The sequence below is a fragment of the Chrysochloris asiatica genome, unplaced genomic scaffold (genome assembly GCF_000296735.1).
Source record: "Chrysochloris asiatica unplaced genomic scaffold, ChrAsi1.0 scaffold00231, whole genome shotgun sequence".
Classification (NCBI taxonomy): Eukaryota; Metazoa; Chordata; class Mammalia; order Afrosoricida; family Chrysochloridae; genus Chrysochloris; species Chrysochloris asiatica.
Genome location: NW_006408749.1, coordinates 941,577 through 958,946, shown reverse-complemented (window position 1 = coordinate 958,946; position 17,370 = coordinate 941,577). Strand labels below are relative to the sequence as shown.

General features: G+C 39.3%; 1 protein-coding gene across 2 annotated transcripts in view; it reads left to right on the top strand.

The window, feature by feature from the left end:
* Nucleotides 1–12,270, top strand: part of AMMECR1 (Alport syndrome, mental retardation, midface hypoplasia and elliptocytosis chromosomal region gene 1) — a 188,980-nt gene extending 176,710 nt beyond the window's left edge. The window contains exons 4-6 of one of the 2 annotated variants that reach the window (XM_006873238.1): nt 7,368–7,458; nt 9,074–9,170; nt 12,027–12,270. In XM_006873238.1, coding sequence (XP_006873300.1) covers nt 7,368–7,458; nt 9,074–9,170; nt 12,027–12,141 — 303 coding nt within the window. In that variant the 3' untranslated portion in view covers nt 12,142–12,270. The remainder of the gene's footprint in view (nt 1–7,367; nt 7,459–9,073; nt 9,171–12,026) is intronic. The other variant, XM_006873239.1, reaches the window with a different exon arrangement.
* The last annotated feature ends 5,100 nt before the right edge of the window (nt 12,271–17,370 follow it).

Sequence of the window (17,370 nt, the reverse complement as noted above, 5' to 3'; positions counted from 1 at the left end):
CAATGATTTATTCTAAATCTCACTAGTTCTCTAAAATTTCTTAGGGATGATTATTAGATAGTTCCGCTATTTTGGAGTTATAGGTCAGCTGTTAGTTAAAATAATTGTTACCAAATTCTTGGTCAGGGGACTTTGTGACATGAAATGACAGGCTTATGTTCCTGACAGACAAGATGTGTAAGTTCCTACATGAATCAAAATTGGCACTAATTGGTCCATAGGTAAACCCTGCAAAAGCCAACAATTAACCCATGGAGACTGAACACAGTTCTAAGCTAAAGATGATTAATTTGGAGGGATTTTAGAGAACAGCAACATATACATATTTTGGTCAAGGTGCCCTTTGCAGTTGTTTTCACAAAAATAACAACAGAGAAAATAGCCTCAGCTAAGGTAGATGATGAAGCAGGTTGTTTGTTTGTTTGTTGTTGTTTTTAGTAGAATATGTTAAAAGGTTACTTGTGTCCAAAGGATGGTTTTGCAGTCAATTATCCTTTTTGATTTATGTTTCCAGTATTTCTTCTGCTTCTAAAAGCTTTTTACTTAAGGGATATTTGAAAGCAAGGACAGCAACAGGAAGTAGATAATGAATAAAAAACAGCCGGAAATACAGTCATTGGTAGTATCTGGGTTCAAGAGAAAATGATGTCTTAAGTAACTAAGGCAGGCGTTGTTTCTACGTGGTACTAGATTACCGGGCATCTTCATTTTTTTCTTTATCCTTTTCTAGAGGACTTCTCTTTGGTACTACAGTATGTTCTACATTTATAAGTTTAAAAAAAAAAAAAAAAAAAAAAAAGGCCAGTTTGCATTTTTAGTGTTTAAGTAAGTAAAAATTACTGAGCTTGAGGAAAATATTGAATTGCAGCAACACTTCAGAAATGTTCTTATTTTACTAGGTTCTATAAGGATCCTCTTACTCAGATGGGCACCTTTAAAGCTGCAGACTCGCTTCTGGTGGGTGGATTGGAATGATGTCAAGTCACAAATTTCAGGATTTGATGGGCAGGTCTGGTGGATAATATTTCATCTCAATTTTTTTGTAGTATCCGGATTGGGGGAAGTGATTCATTAGGATCTGTATAAATTGTTATCAGCCTTTATGACTGAAACCTTATTTTTTCATGCCCAAATAATAATTATTCAAGAGGATAAATTTGGAAAAGATCCAAGTTTGAAATATTTTCCTCTTTTCTGTTGAATTTGCTTTCATTTGGAAAAGGAAGAGTTGCTGTTTTCAGAAGGCTGAACTGGGGGACCGGGACGGGGGCAGAATGTGCTCTGCGGCTGTGAGTGAAAGAGTGAAACATGCTGCATTGTGGAATTTGGGCTTTTAAGAAAAATACCATGTGTGTTTTTTGTTTTGCTTTGTTTAGTGGGGTGGGTTCCTCCTAAGAATATAAGACATGCCTGCCTGTGGGTCAGACCCACAAGCTGTAGAATGCAGTGTTTGCTCTGTCCTTGGTACCTGGGGCTGTTTTGTGAGGGAGCATGTGTGTCTTCTGTGATGCAGCCTCGAAAGGGTAGGAATGTGTGCCAAACATCCTGAGCTCCTCTCATTAGGAATAAAGTCCTTTCATTCAATTCAGTGAACTAGCATATTGAGTTTAGCAGGTCAGTCGTAGCTAAATGGTCAGTAATTGGCTGCTGTGTTAATTGCAAGGAAGATTTTGCTAAATGATTTCATTTATAATGACATGTCAGCCAACTTTTTTACTCTTTGGCCTCTCGATATTTTTTCTTTTATTCAAGGTGAAAAATCAGTGATGTGAGCTATGGCCATATTATTCCAGGGAAACCATATATTTGGTTCTGAAAATGGGCAAAAGTGGGGCTAAATGTAGCATTTGTTATAACAGGGTGTCACCTGAGGAAGTAAATTGGTAGATCAGGTCTATGAGCAAGGATGTGAGTAGGGCCAGATTTGACTCTGAAAGTCAGGACCCATGGAGGTAACTAAAGATCCAAATGCTCAAAGGCTTGCATGGAGCCTACTTGACTTAGAAAACATTTTATACTCAATGATTTTGGGGGGCCAGATGACTCTTTTTCATGTTTCACCCTTTTGTAGTGTTGCTAGTGGGGTACAGGATTAACGTTTGTCTTATCGACAAACTAGGATGTATCAAGCTTTGCCAATGCAATTGTGTGAAGCTTAATGTGGGCCATGTATTCCAACAGGGTGGGAGAGGGCACTGTGCTTTGTTTCTTAATGCTCCTCTGTTGAGGGTCACCACATTAGAGGATAATAGTTTTAAATGAAGCCACGTTTCTAACAAGAGACAAGATGATAAGGATAAATGAAACCAGCAGACAGTCTAGAAGCTTCATTTTAGACATTATTTAAAATCTCTTTTCCTACCAAACCTTTTACTATGATGCAAAATTGATTAATTTGCGTGTATCTCTTCTCTGTGCCCACATGCTCTCTGACAAGAGAAGTGAGAAATTAGAGAAATAGACAAGAGAAGAAAGAGGATAGGGCTAATGCCAGGTGGAGTTGGGGATGCATGGACACAGAAATAATCACCAAACAGAAATAATCAACCCAAATTAATCAAGATCTCTTTTAGGGTCTTAATATTAATCTTGATATTTAATCATTTTGAGCAATATTTTTAAAATGATTCTACAATAGCATTAATAAGAGTCAATTGCTATGGAACAGGTCAGAGTAAATATGGCTGTCTTTTTAGCTTGAACTACGAATCTGTTGAACTGGCCACGGTGTTCGCTCAGCCCACACAGATTCAGCTCTGTGTAATTCCATATCCTCTTATCTACAGGTCCTATATTTAATTTATTACCATTCAAAGGGATTTACAACTTTGCTTAGCATAAGAACAGTCTTGATTAAAAGGATATTATCACAGCTGATGGACCTTGAAAGCATTATTTTTTCCCCTCCGAAAATGACCTGCAGAGTCCCATAAGGCCAGATTTGCATGTTTCCAGTTTTTACTCAACTGTCTATATTTTGAGCAGTGGTAGGATTAATTAGGGGTACATTTGGTGACATAATTTGCTCATATCCTATCTCCTTGTCTATCCCTAGAAACAGAAAATTACTAAGGTAGAGTTTTAAAGTACAGTTTACTTTGGGGAATCCCAGTTTCCTGCTTCTTGTTGTTAAGTACCATCTAGTCATTTCTGATTCATAGCAACCTTATATAGGGTTTCCAAGGAGGGGCTGGCGAGTTTGAACCACTGACCTTGTGGTTCAAACTGACCTTGGGGTCCAGTGCTTTATCCCACAGCACCATACCAGGACTCCAGTTTTGTTTCTTGGGATGTTGCTGGGCTGAGGTATTTTCCATTCTACCGAAGGGAAGATTCAAGTATGATGCATGTGGGTTACATTTTGGAGTTGCAGCTATGATAAGCACCTCCCTGAAACAGTATGAAATTAGTTGGGGTGCTTATTTAAAGCAGAGCTGACACAGGTTGGCCAGAATTGGTCGTTCTCAGCGTCAGGTGTGTGGTGCTGCGGGTTAATGGTCTGTGGTGCTGCGGGTTAATGCACTGGACTGCAAGGTCAGTTTGAACAGCATGGTTGACGGTTCAAGCTCACCAGTAACTCCTCTGAAACCCTATACAGGGTCACTATGAGTCAGAACTGACTCGATGGTACTTAACAACAACAAATTTGGTTACGCAGTATGACTGTGTGATTGCGTCTGTGATCCTGGGCATAAGGAAAATACTGTTTTGCTCAATAGATGACAAAAAGGTATTGCGCTCTGAGTCTATTAATAGTATTCTCATTCTCCTGATTCTAATAGTTGAAAAATGAGTCATTCGAGTTTGGGCTTTATGTCTTTGTGAAGAATATCTTTGGCCTATCAAAGAAGTTAGTTCTTACAAAGAATTCACTTTAAAAATCACCATATGTACAGTTCAATCTATAGGGGTGGGCCTTCAATTGCTCAGAATCATAGGAAACCAGAAAACAATGCTATAATTTGGCAGTAACTCTAAAGGAGAGAATTTTAATGGTATTTTTTTTCATTATCAAATGTGATGGTGGGGCCTTCTCAAAATACAGAAATAAAGCAGTATTTGATTAATCATTCTTATTTTGGTCAGCATGTTCTTTATTTTTGGTCTTAACCTATTTTACTTTTGAATACACTTACTCCTTACTTGGAGTCCTGGTGTGGTGCTGTGGATTAATGCACCACACTGTAAAGCTGTTGGAACTGCAAGGTTGGTAGTTCAAGCTCACCAGCTGCTCTTTGGAAACCCTATACAGGGTCGCTATGGGTCAGAATCAACTCAACAGCACTTAACAACAACTCCTTACTTATGCTGTTATTGTTGTTAAGTGCTGTCAAGTTGGCTCCAACTCACAGTGACCCTGTGTAGGGTTTCTGAGGAACAGCTGGTGGGTCTGAACTGCTGACCTTACAGTTAGCAGTCCAGTGCTTATCCTACAGCACCATACCAGGACTCCTCCTTACTTATAGACTATCTCATTATCCCACATTTTGTATTTATGACAATAGTCAAAATGCCTCATGATTTTGTGCATTAACTGTGTACCTCTGGCAGTAATGAATGGTGAGGTCTGAGGCTGTTCTGGTTAAGGTTATGTGTCAACTTGGCTGAGCCATGATCCTCGGTGGTTTGGCAGCTATGTACAGTGATGTACATTGGCAGTTACACAGTCCTCCTTTGTGATCTGATGTGGTCATCCTTGGTTTTTCCATAATGCCAGTTTTGCACAAAAACCTGGTCTTTGGAACCTAATCATTATCAATAAGTAAGGAGTCGTGTAATATAACATTTTATTGAAGTATCATTTGTATAGTATACAACTGATCTTAATTGCTTTAAATGTTAAACTAGTAGGCTTTAGAACCGATGAAAGCTTTGTTGAGGAACACATCATGACTGTCTAATGAAGAAAGGACCAATGTATTTAAATTGCCTCCCCTGTATTTATCTAAATCATTTTTTTCCCTATAATACATACTCACAATTTGTCAGAGCTAGTTTGGCTATTGGAGATTAACAGGTTCCCCTGGAATAAAAATCACCAAGAGAGTTGTTTTTTAAAAAAATTTTGTTTTTTGTTTTTTCAAAATTAGACTTGGTGAAGCATGAAACCTGCTGAAGTTCTGAAAAACCTTGCTCGCCCCCTCCCCTGCCAGCTCCTGCCAGTTGAGCATCACTGATTTAGTGTAAGACTCATCTCATAGATACGGAAGCATTCCTCCTCTCCAAATTTTGATTTAGACACCTTAGTAAACATCAGATATTCTTTTCAATTTTAACATGACAGATTTTTGATGAATAGAGTTGAAGATTCAAAATTCACTGCAGTGAATGATGAGAACATACATTATTTATGCTGGATATTTTAAAAAACAAATTACGAAGAATCTGATATTGTTGAAAGAGAAAAATGTCAGAGTCATTGATCAGATAGATATTCAGTTCACAGAAACCATTGCAAATTAGTCATTGTCTAAGGACTATGTCAGTCACCAAAGAGATTAGAAGACGTCTTTTCTCCTAGAAACACCTGATAGCTAAGCACTCAGATTTCTTCTCAGCTGTCCATAGTCCTTCCCCACAAGGAACAGGAAGCCTTGCTGTATTCCTTTTGAAACAGTTGCCCTAGTTGTATTTTCAGCAGAAAATCCCTAAGTATACTGATATTAAATAGATAGAGGAAATCAGCACAGAGGCGTGCTTTAATTAGAGACAAAACTGTTGAGAAGATGTGACAGGCTGTAATGGATGGATGAAGACCAGGGAGAAAGAACAAAATGGATTTCCGGAGAATTTTTTTCCTGTAAAAACTGAAAATGTTCAGGGTTGCAGCAGAAGCAAAAGAGATTTTCATTGACTTCGCCTTCCCCTCTATGAGACCTAAATCTTTCTATCCCCACTGATAGATAAAATGCATGTCTATGACTCCACTCACTGGCTTGGAAAAGAATCCTCATTCCTGGGGAAACATGTTTACAGGGTCTTACAGCTTGCCTTCAGTTCTGTGGAAGGTCTTATACTCCACTTGGGAACCATGGATTGAGAACAACCCTAATTTGGGAGAATGGAATGGAGCTGTTCAAGCTTTTGAAATTTCATTTTTAATATCAGTGTTTACTAAGAAGTTGAGAATTTTTTTATGATCTTCAGGTCTATACATTATTTTACATGAAATATTAGGGAGGAAATCAAATTCCTTTAGATTCTATGTGAATCGAAGAAAAGTGTGTATTTCTTTTAAATGTTGTTAAGTGCCATCGAATCAGTTGTGACTCATAGCGACCCTGTATAGGGTTTCCAAAGAGCGGCTGGCGGGTTTGAACCACCGACCTTGAGGTTAGCAGTCCCGAGTTTATCCTACAGTGGCACACCATTGTTATATATATAACAATTGCATATACTAATTAATTCTAAGTGCACCCACACTTAATTAGGAAACTATCTTTTTTAGAATTTTACTAGAGTTTGCTTCACATAAACAAGTATCTGGACTGGTATCTAGAGAAACTGCAAATATGCCCTGCCCCAAAGTAATTTGAAATCTTTATTGCTCTTCAGTTTAGCAATACTGTGTGTAGACAGTGATACAGATGGACAATGAGAGGTTGCCACTGGCTCACTTATATTTTTTTTTTAAGAAATACTGTCTGTAATAGAGGATGTTATAGGATCTCCCCCGCCCACCCCGCCCAGCCTGGTATTATGTGACCATGTTTGCTTAACTGCAAGGTTTGAAAAGGACTAGACAGTTTGGGGAACATGCCCTGTTGGTGCTGTGGTTAAATGCTTGCTGCTAACTGAAAGGTCAGTGGTTTGAATTCAGCAGCCACTCTTTATGACAGTTTGCTTACATAAAGACTTCAGCCTTGGAAACACTGTGGGGCATTTCTACGCTACTCTATAGGGCCTCGTTGAGTCAAAATACATGAATGGCAACATGTTTCTTAGACAGTTTTGGAGAGATCATTCTGAAGTGGTGTTGTACTTGCAGTTATGATAGTGGTTTGCTGTCTCTTTTAAGTCCGTTTCCTTTGTCTAGTTCCTAATTGTCAAGAGCCATAATTGGGAGTGGGACCAAGAGTCTTGCCACCAAGCATCTTATTCTATACAGTCCCATTTGGTTGTCCTGGTTTCAAACAGAATAGCATTGGCCAACATGCGTTGGGCACCTGCAAATCCACATTTCTGTCTCTGTGGCCATCATAATGGCCTTCACAGTCCAAAGTCAAAGTGCTGGGAAAAGAACATTGCTCTGCCCTTCCAAACACAAGGGAAAGGAAGAACTGCACTCTCTTGCAAGTTAAATTATAACCTTGTCTTTGTGTTTCTATGAAGAAGACTGTACTAATCAAACTGCCAATTTCTTTCAGGTGGGTGTACATGGCATTAGAATAGAATTCATCAATGAAAAAGGATCAAAACGCACCGCCACCTACCTACCAGAGGTTGCAAAGGAACAAGGTCATTGTACTTTATTTCATATGATCTGGTGAACACTTTGAATAAATATACAAATTCTCTGGTAGTGTAGTGGTTACGAATTGGGCTGTGAACCTTAAGGTCAGCAGTTCGAAACTACCAGCCGCTCCGCCGGAGAAAGATGAGGCTTTCTACTCCCGTAAAGATTTACACCCTCGGAAACTCTGTACAGGGTCGCTATGGGTCGGAACCGACTCGACAGCACTTAACAATCCGACCTTGCAGTTCTGATGAATGGTCAGTGTTAAATGATAAGCAGGGACGCTTCCCTCACTGCCACTGCAGTGTCAATATATCAAGCTGGTGAATTACACCGACGTTGACAGTAGAAACATAAAAGTATACTTTAAAAAAGTAAATATGTATAAAAGGTGGGTTTCATTTTAAGCAACAATTGGCTACTACTTTGAGGTGCCATTTTCCCATATTCCACACAGCACACCTGACATAAGCAAGCCATGTGTTTGATAGTCAGCCCAATAGTTCAGTGTCATTGTCAGCATCCATATGTTTCATTCTTAGGTGGTTTCTCTTACTCATTCTACTAATATTCAGAATGTAAGTTTCCCATTAAGATTAGGGCCATTGAGAATACATGCACTGCTAGTATCTGACATGCTTGGTCTGCAGTTCCTCATCCACAAAGATAGCCTAAGTCTGTGTGAAGCAACACTGTAGTGCATAAAACCTTTTTCCTTTTTAGTATTTTGTCCTTTCTGGCCATTTCTAAATTCTAGTTTCATATGAGTTGAAATTAATATTTCTTTTTTATCTTATGGACTTCTTTTTCTCATCAGAAAGTGTCTGTAATTTGTTTTTTTCATGTTTGTTTCACATCACTGTGAGCTATATAACAACAAAATTTAACCTCATTAAACTCCAAAATAGTGTGTTAGGCTTTAAGGAAGCTACCTGGAAATTTATTTTGGGTTGCTTTAGAAAATACTGAATTCTGCAGTATCACTGACTTCATAAAGCACACGGGAGAGACAGAGCACCTCAGATCTCAGTAATCAGTATACTATCTTTGTTCAGCCTCAGAGACCCTGCACATGATTGCTCTGAGTTGGAACTGACTCCACAGCACACAACCACTATTGCCATCTATGTTAGAACCAATACAAATGCCATTAAGCATTACACAGAGTACACTTGGTTGGCTACAGAAGATAACATTAGGAACAGAAATTGCCATGAGTTAGTCTGGGAGTCCTGAATACTATTGAGTTGGTATAATGACATTTAGACTCTTCCCTCCTTTTAAAAGATGTCACTGTTAGAGAACAGTGTTTGGTTTGTTACAGAAACATGACTGAGCAGTTTCTGCCAGGTTCTTAGACTATTTGCCTTCAAATATGGTTGAAATAATAAAGCCAATGTTGCTAGACATCTTAGATAGCTAGAATTTAAGGTGTTTGGGGTGAACTTGCTTATGTACAAGATGAAATATTAGCTCTTCTGTGTGATTATTTTGGGGAACAAAGGAGTTGGAATTTGGTGACAGTGATAGCTGACCTCTACAAACTCACTTTGTATTTAACCAAAGGTGCTTGTTACATGTGCTTGACTGATATGTTATCTGTTTGACTCTTTACAGGATGGGACCACATTCAGACCATAGACTCCTTATTGAGGAAAGGAGGATACAAAGCTCCGATTACTAATGAATTCAGGAAAACCATAAAACTGACCAGGTATAGAAGGCATTTCCTAGTGCAAGGCTTAACCAGAATGTATATGCCTGTAACCTTTTGATTTTCTTTGATCTCTCTAACGATACTTGCTTCTGTTTTCTGAAACAGAGTGGAAATGAATGGCAGGGCCCAACTGAGGGTGGATACAGTGGGGACTCTGCTTGGCAGTAAAGCCTGTAAGATGTATGAGCCCATCTTCCCATGTTAGCTCTGTGTGTTTCCTCTGGCTTTGTACAGCAAGCCCTCTGAGACTTTAGATGCCATGATGGGAGACAGTAACTGACTTTACTACTGACTAGCTTTTGACATTGCAGAGCTGAACCAAGGATTCTTCTGTTAAACAGTCCTCAAATATGAATTTAACCTTAGAATTTGGCAGTGGTAGAAGTCTACCATAAAAGTGTGTTGATAACCACAATTGGGCTAAACATACAAATGCTAAATAAATGTCAGCTTAGGATAATAGGCGCTCTAGGTTGCGTAGTGGTTACAACCTCAAGGTTGGCAGTTCGAAAGTACCAGGTGCTCTGCGGGAGAAAGATGAGGCTTTCTGCTCCTGTAAAGCCTCGGAAACTCTGTACAGGGTCACTATGAGTCGGAACCGACTCCACGGCACATAACAACATCAACAAAGGATAATAGGGGCTACTTGTTTGAAAGGGAAATACTACACATTTTAAGAAAACAGGTTGCCATTTCCATTTATTACAATTCCATAAAACTGCATTGAATGCTTACAGTCTAAAAATGGACCATTCTAAGCTCTGAGAGGTTACAAATTTGAAAATGCCTCCATTTCTGTTTGCCCTGTCTAGGGGGCTAGAAGGGCAGGTACAAAAACCTGCAATACAAGATAGATTGTGATGGGTGGTGTCAGATCATGAAGCAAGGAAAAATTCTTGGAAGGATTAGGAGATAACAGGTTTCAAAGAGGAGTTGGATTTCAGGCTGAGGCTGAAAAATGGATAGAATAGTTGAAGGGTGGAAGGAAAGAGGAGGAATAAAGGGATTCCCTTAAAGAGGACCTCGTGAGTCTAGGCAAATCAGTTGAGGAATATTAGACTGGATTGTCTGGCCTTTCAGTGTATTTAGGAGGGGGCTTCCAAAAGTTCATCAAAACATGAAATCAAAAGATAATGGAACATTTTTGAAGTCCCCTTGTATATAGAAAGCAGTCAGTCCAAAAGATAGGGTAGAGTATCTAGAATTTCAGACTAAGCAGATTGGACCTGAGTAGATTTGGAGAGATACAGCCTTGGAATTCAAAATGGAAAAATTAGTTAGGAGACATTGCTATTATTTAAGAACCTATCACGGCAGTTCAAAAGATATGACAGTGGGCAGTAGGATGGGAAGAAAGGAACAACCTGTTATGGAAGTACTGTGAAGGAAATGAAAATACTTAGTCATTAAGGCAGCTCTGGTAGAGTAGTGTTTACGACTCGGGCTGTGAACCGTAAGGTCAGCAGTTCGAAACTACCAGCTGTGGGTTGAAACCGACTCGACGGCACTTAACAACAACAACAACTGTCATTATTTAGAAGTTGGGAAGAGAAACAAATCAAAGATAGATGACTTTTGAGGCTTTAATCTCAATAAAAGAGACCATGATAATGATATTGACTAAGTTAGGGCCCACAGGAGGAGAGTAATGTTCATGCATTCACTAGGATTTTTAAGTGCTTCCTGGGATGTTGTTGTTATGTGCCGTGGAGTTGGTTCCAACTCATAGCGACCCAGTACAGGGTTTCCACAGCTGTAAATCTTTACGGGAGCAGAAAGCCTCATCTTTCTCCTGTGGAAAAGCTGGTGGTTTCGAACTGCTGACCATGAGATTAGCAGCCCGATTTGTAACCACTACGCTACCAGAGCTTCCTGGGATAGCTACATAGAAATGTCTAGTAGGTCATTGAAAATGTACGTGTGTAGAGCTCATAGTTGAGATGGTGGGTTCGGAATCACCTGTAAATAGGTCATAGCTGCAGCTATGACGGAAGGTGCTCTGTCGAGGACAGAACAGCAATTCAGAAGAGCAGGGGTACAATGAGGAAGGAGTTCCTTACAGGTTAGTAGTCTGAGGAGTAGGGGGAGGACCAGGAGAGTGTGGTGGTGTAGCACCCAGGGACAAGAGAACATCCAGAAGGGAGTGGGGAGCAGGATGGTTTCTGTGGAAGAATGGCAGCAGGAGCCAAGCAGCACTGGGCTGGCTGGTGGAGAGTGTGAGCTGAGGATTTGAAGGTAGGAAAATGCATTCTCTTGAGAAATGTAGCAGTGAAAAGGCTCCAGATGGGAAACAGACAAGGTTCAAGGGCACCAGGATTAAGAAGCAATTTTGTGCTTTTTCCTTAATGGGAGACCTAAGTAGATGTGTGCACAGAGGGAAAGGACAGATGGAAGATTCAAGTGAATGGTGATGAGTACACATGGTAACAGGTGGGGTTTCCTCTGTTCCTTCCTGTCAGCAAGCCGGGGTAAGGGGACATAACATATCTTGCAGGACAAGTGAAATCTCTGGATTTTTCAGAAGAACAAATTAAACATGGAAAGCGCATTGGACTGAGAGTTTGAATTACTCGGTTCTCATGCTAGCTTTGCCACTAATTTACCTATGTGACATTGGGCAAGTCACTACTTCCCTCTGGACTTCTGTTTTCCCAACTATAAAATGATCTCTACGTTTCCCTCCTGGTGTGGCGCTGTAGGATCAGTATTGGACTGTGAACCATAACGTCGGCAGTTCCAATCTACCAGCTGCTCCTTGGAAGGGAGTGACAAGGTCCCTCCTAACTCTGATGCTGGCATGTCAACTGCGTCTTTCCTGATGTTGATTTTATCTCTTCCCTGACTTTCTTTCAGGTACCGTAGTGAAAAGATGACCCTGAGCTATGCTGAATACCTTGCTCATCGCCAGCATCACCATTTCCAAAATGGCATTGGGCATCCCCTTCCACCATACAACCATTATTCCTGACACTGAGCCACACAGCCAGTCACTGGGCCTCTCTGCAGACCTCTTCCCAGGAGACCCTGCCCCTTCTTGGTCTAGCTATCTTTTTTACTGTACCATTTTATGATGATAGTTTCCGTTACCATGATGAAGTTTTGACAGAGTCAGAATCATCATGGTAACGGGTAGGAAAATGGCATTTGTAAAAAGATCCTGTTTCGTTATTTTGATTTTTTTTTTTTTGCAGCATATATAACTTTTGGTGTTTTATTTCCTTTCAATGTTACATAGAATTTGGTTTTCCTTTCTACTTCAAGTTTCTGTCTTTCTCTTTTTGTCTTTCTTTCTTGTCTTTCCTCCCTCCCTTCCTTCCTTCAACTGTGGATGGAAGAAAGTGTGTAGGTTTTAAGGATTTCAAGTAGGTTTTTCTCAGTTAGTGGAATTTTTTTTTTTTAATAGTTCAGTTTTTGGTTTGTTTTTTGTTTTGTTTTGTTTTTTGATAGTTGGGTTTGAGAGTAACTCATATCAAATGTCAGGTATTTGTATTTTTGAATTTGTCTAAAATTCACCTTCTTGTTAGAACTTAGTATGTGGGTCTTCATTCCCTAAGTATAAGTTTTCCCATGGCTACAATACATGAACATCCATTCTAGTCTCTCACATTCAGAGGTCTAGGAGAAGGTTTGTCACAGAGAGTAAGAAATCCTATGTGCCTGCTGTGCTGTTCTCCTAGGAGAGACTGCCTCATCACTTTGTATCAATTAGAAACAGAAACACTGTTTTCAGAAAGTACAAACTACCTTTCAAAAATGCTACAGAAATCACTTTGAAGAGCAGTGAATATTAAGAAGAGAGCTGATAATAGAATTTAGTGCCTTTGAGAAAGGGTATAATTAAGTGGAATTAAGGGGTGGGATAGGAAAAAAAGGCAATTTAGAGAAATATTCTTATAATGTTTTATTGTTACTATATACGAAGCAACAGATTAGACAAAATCCATACTCTAAAGTATTTTTTTAAACTGAAAAAGAAAATATTTTGAGCAAAAAACCAAAAAGAGACATTTGTTTATTATATATTAATTTAAATTTGTTAGCTTTAGGTTTCAATAAGTCATGATTGGCCAGAGACGATTTTAGCTACCATTGAAAGAAATGGTAATGATAATCCAGTGAGACAGAAGTTCATGTATGCCATGATTTCAGATATTCTTGTCATGGGGACAATACTGGAATTTTAGAATATGGACTAGCTTGAATCACTTTCTGCACTACATACTTTGGGTAGAAACACATTTACTATGTTGATGTTCTCATCACACCTGCCAAAAAGGAGTAATGGCATTGGCACGTAGTCGGCTATGCTACTAGTTCGGGCCCTGCGCATTTGCAGGGCTAATCTTCTCATGAGACATACAAGGAGAACTTTCTGACGTCATTCGGAAGACCATACGTCCCCAGGAAAATGACAGATTCTGGAGAAAGCTTGCCTTCATCTTATGTTACTAAATATACCTACTCATACACATATGTGTGTATATATGTATGTGTATGTATAAGTTTTGTTCTTTTTTCAAACAGGAAACCAATTGATGACTATACATATGGTGCAGAATACGAGGGGAGTTTCAAAAAGTTCATGGAAAAATGGAATTACAAGGTAATGGAATTTTTCCACAAACTTTTTGAAGCCCCCTCGTATATTTTCTAAAACTATAAGAAATGCCACTGAATATTGAAATGGTATGGGTTGTGCGTATAGCTGCTGGGACAAGTGACGACGACAGACTGTGAGTTGAGAATTCCAGAATCCTTTCCTAGTTTGTGACATCATTGGCTGATTTTCTTCTGCTTGCCAATGTGGCCACGCAAGCTGCTTTCGTTTTTGATGAGAGTTCTTAGAAGGTTGTTGGTGTTCCTTCATCCACAGCATCCATTGTTGAACTAACCATTTTCAGTTCTGATGCCTTAACTAAGAAGCCAATTGTTAGCCTGAAATGCAATCTTGGTAGCCAGTTCCATTGAACCTAGAGCTTATTCAGAACAACCTAGCTGTTGGGCTTTAGAAAAGGATTTTGAGTCCTTTCATTTCTACTTGGGAACATTTGGGAGCAGGTTAGTCGTTCAGTGTGGAAACAGTTGGCTACCTGATGGAAACATCTTCTTGCCCTTATAGGGAAACTGAGCACAAGTTCAATGATAATGTCTGCTGCAAAAAAAAAAAAAAAGTAAACAAGTAAACTGAAGAGAGACAAAATAGACCAATATTTTGTGAAATTCATCTTATCCATCATCTCATCAGTTCAACAGGCTCCTGTCACGAGTGAGCTTATGGTTAGAAGTTGTTGTTTTGTGTTTTTTTAAAAAAGAAAAGATCTATTACATACATATGTGTGTGTATATGTGTGTGTGTGTATATATATGTATACTTACACATACATACATACATACATGTGTGTGTGTTTATGTATTAAAAGGTGCTATTCAATCTTGAGCAGGTCATATGACTGGTCATGCGGACTCTAAAATCATATCAGATTTTTTAAAATTCTTGATATATGCAGATGTTATACAGATTTTTCTTACCAGTGTAATAATGTTATACTGAAGAAATAACCATCCTGCAGGCTTCGAAGGACGAGGTCAGCAATATTTCCCACCATGGCTTGGGGGAAAGGGATAGTTTTGTCTCCTTTTTTATTCAAATTAATGCACAGTGCATTTTTGTCTCTAAATAGCTGTTGACTAAAAGATTTTGTAGTGTAAAGGGTGTTATACAAACTGTTATGGTGTGCTTCAAACAAATGTTAGACCCTTTCACCTCTGTTGTCTATTACAAAGCTGTTAAATATGTGGTTTGAATTAACTTTGAACATGTTGAAGTATGTAGCATGTGTTTTTAACTCAGACGAATATTCTAATTGCACAGGTTGTGTTCTAGCCAGTTGTGGTTTATTTGTTCAGAAACACAAATGTGAATTGCACTCGTATCACCAGAATATTGTCTAAGTTCAGTGATCTTTAAACAGCTCGGAAGTAATACTTGAACTTCATTTGAGTAGCACAAAGTTTACATTGCCCCCTTTTAAATGTTCTTTAGTTCCAGTTGAGTTTTTCATTTTCAAATGCAACTGTGTATTTTTCCTCTTGGAAAATAGTATGTATTTTACTTTGGTATGTAGCAAAAGGCTTCCATTTCTGGAAGGGTTTTCTTATTCTTAACAAGGTCAGCCAGGTACCAGATTCGAAAAGAACAATTGTTTTCCCCTCCTCCTTCAAGTGGCCTTCTGACTGCACGAGAATGTGCTACTACCCTCTCCAGATCCCCCTCCCTGGTGAGGGCAGTATAACTCACGGAGGAAGTCAGTTCCAGGATTTTCAATCCAGTGCATCTAGTCCCCTAATGCCCAGCACACTGGAAGTCTGTATACTGGCCTCTTTTCTTGTCTTCAAATGTGCAGGAAATTGGAAACTGTCATCCAGAATGGGCTCCATCTCTTATGTGTGTTAGATCAAACCAAAGAAGCCCCCAGCCATGCCCAAATGCTGCTCCCAAAGCCTGCCTTCCAGTCCTTCCACAAACCTGGCAGGAGTCAATGTGTTCACTTTTTTATTTTTGTACAGTTTCTAAGTGATTTTTGCTAGTGATGTTCAAAAGAATTAAGTTTATTGAAGGGGTGTGAGCACCTCCTCCATTTAAATAAACTGGTGACTTTCCTTTTTATTTTGTAAAAGCAGAAACCCATTGTGTGCCTCTCGATTTAAGGGTTTCTGCTTACATTATTCTTAAGACCAGCATTGATCCTTTATATACAAAGATATGTTTTTCTTTGTTTTGTATTACTGTTTCAAAAGAAAATCAACCTTTTTATTTTGCTCTGGACCCAGTAACTGTGCTGGGACATAGACGCACTGAGAAAACAAACTTTTGTAACCACCTCTGACTGTTTTTGTATATCAAAATCGATTCCTTTTGAAATATTTGGATCTAGTTTCTAAGTTATTTTAGCGTTTTATATGTTCCCTGACATTACTTTGAATCAGTCACCAGCATAATGAGTTCTTGGTGATGTAATGGTGAGACTTGTAAAGAGCAAACCAGCTACCTGGAGTAGCTCTTCTTTCCCGTGTTTCTTAGTAACCTGTTTGATTACAATACTACATCACAGATGACCCGAAACCTCTTTCAGTCTAACTAGATCCTCCTCCCTTCCACGTTCAATTGCTTAATAGTTTGAAGAAACTATTGGAAACGGGCATTTTATATGATATGTATGGCTTTAAAATATTTTTTAAAATTAGCAAAAGGAAAAAAAATATATGGGAAGGTTTATATGGGTCTGTAAGGTATGGCTGTGGAAAGATATTGTAGTAGTTTTGACACTATTGTTATTACCTTTAAAATCATTTACCCAATAAAATGTTCAAACCAAGATACCATTTGTTGTTTCTTTATTTCACCTGCTTTGGCATAGGCTCTTAAGTCTCATCAGTTGTTGTTAAGTGCCATCGAGTCGGTTCCAACCAATAGCGACCCAGAACAGGGTTTCCGAGGCTGTAAATCTTTACGAGAGCAGAAAGCCTCATCTTTCTCCCGCGGAACAGCTGGTAGTTTCGAACTGCTGACCTTGAGGTTCGCAGCCTGATTTGCAACCACTATGTTACCAGAGCTCCTTAAGTCTTATCAGTGTTTCTTACTAAAAGAATAATAGTTGAAACGTTGAAATACTATAGTTAGGAATGGATATTGATTGGTTTCCAAAATCTAACCCGGGAAAACTTGTCTGCCTGTAGCTACTCCTCAGCGTGTGATTTGATTTGCCTAGTCCTGAATTCTGACTTGGTGATCTAGTCTAACCTTTATTGGACACAGATACCTGACCACAGATCTGAGGCAAGCATCAGACATGAGCTTAGCTGTGCTTAAGTCTGCTCCAAATGGCTTCCAAGTCCGTCAGTGGATGTTGGGCATTTCCCCTTTGTTAGCTGTGCGGGCATTAGCTGTGCTATCCAACGAACCCATTTCATGGGGTAGGAAGCCTTGCTCCTTCCACTCAGGTTGCCATCTTCTGACCACAGGACAGAATCTGAAAACATCCAGGAGGTGGCCACCCAGAGCTTGTACACACTCATCTGTACATGCATTAGGCAGACCACAGAAAGCTACTGCTTATTTACTTTTCCTGTTTCAGACTGATCCAAAATGAGTCCTCCCCCCACCTTGAGCTTGGAGAAAACCCCTGAGAGTAGGACG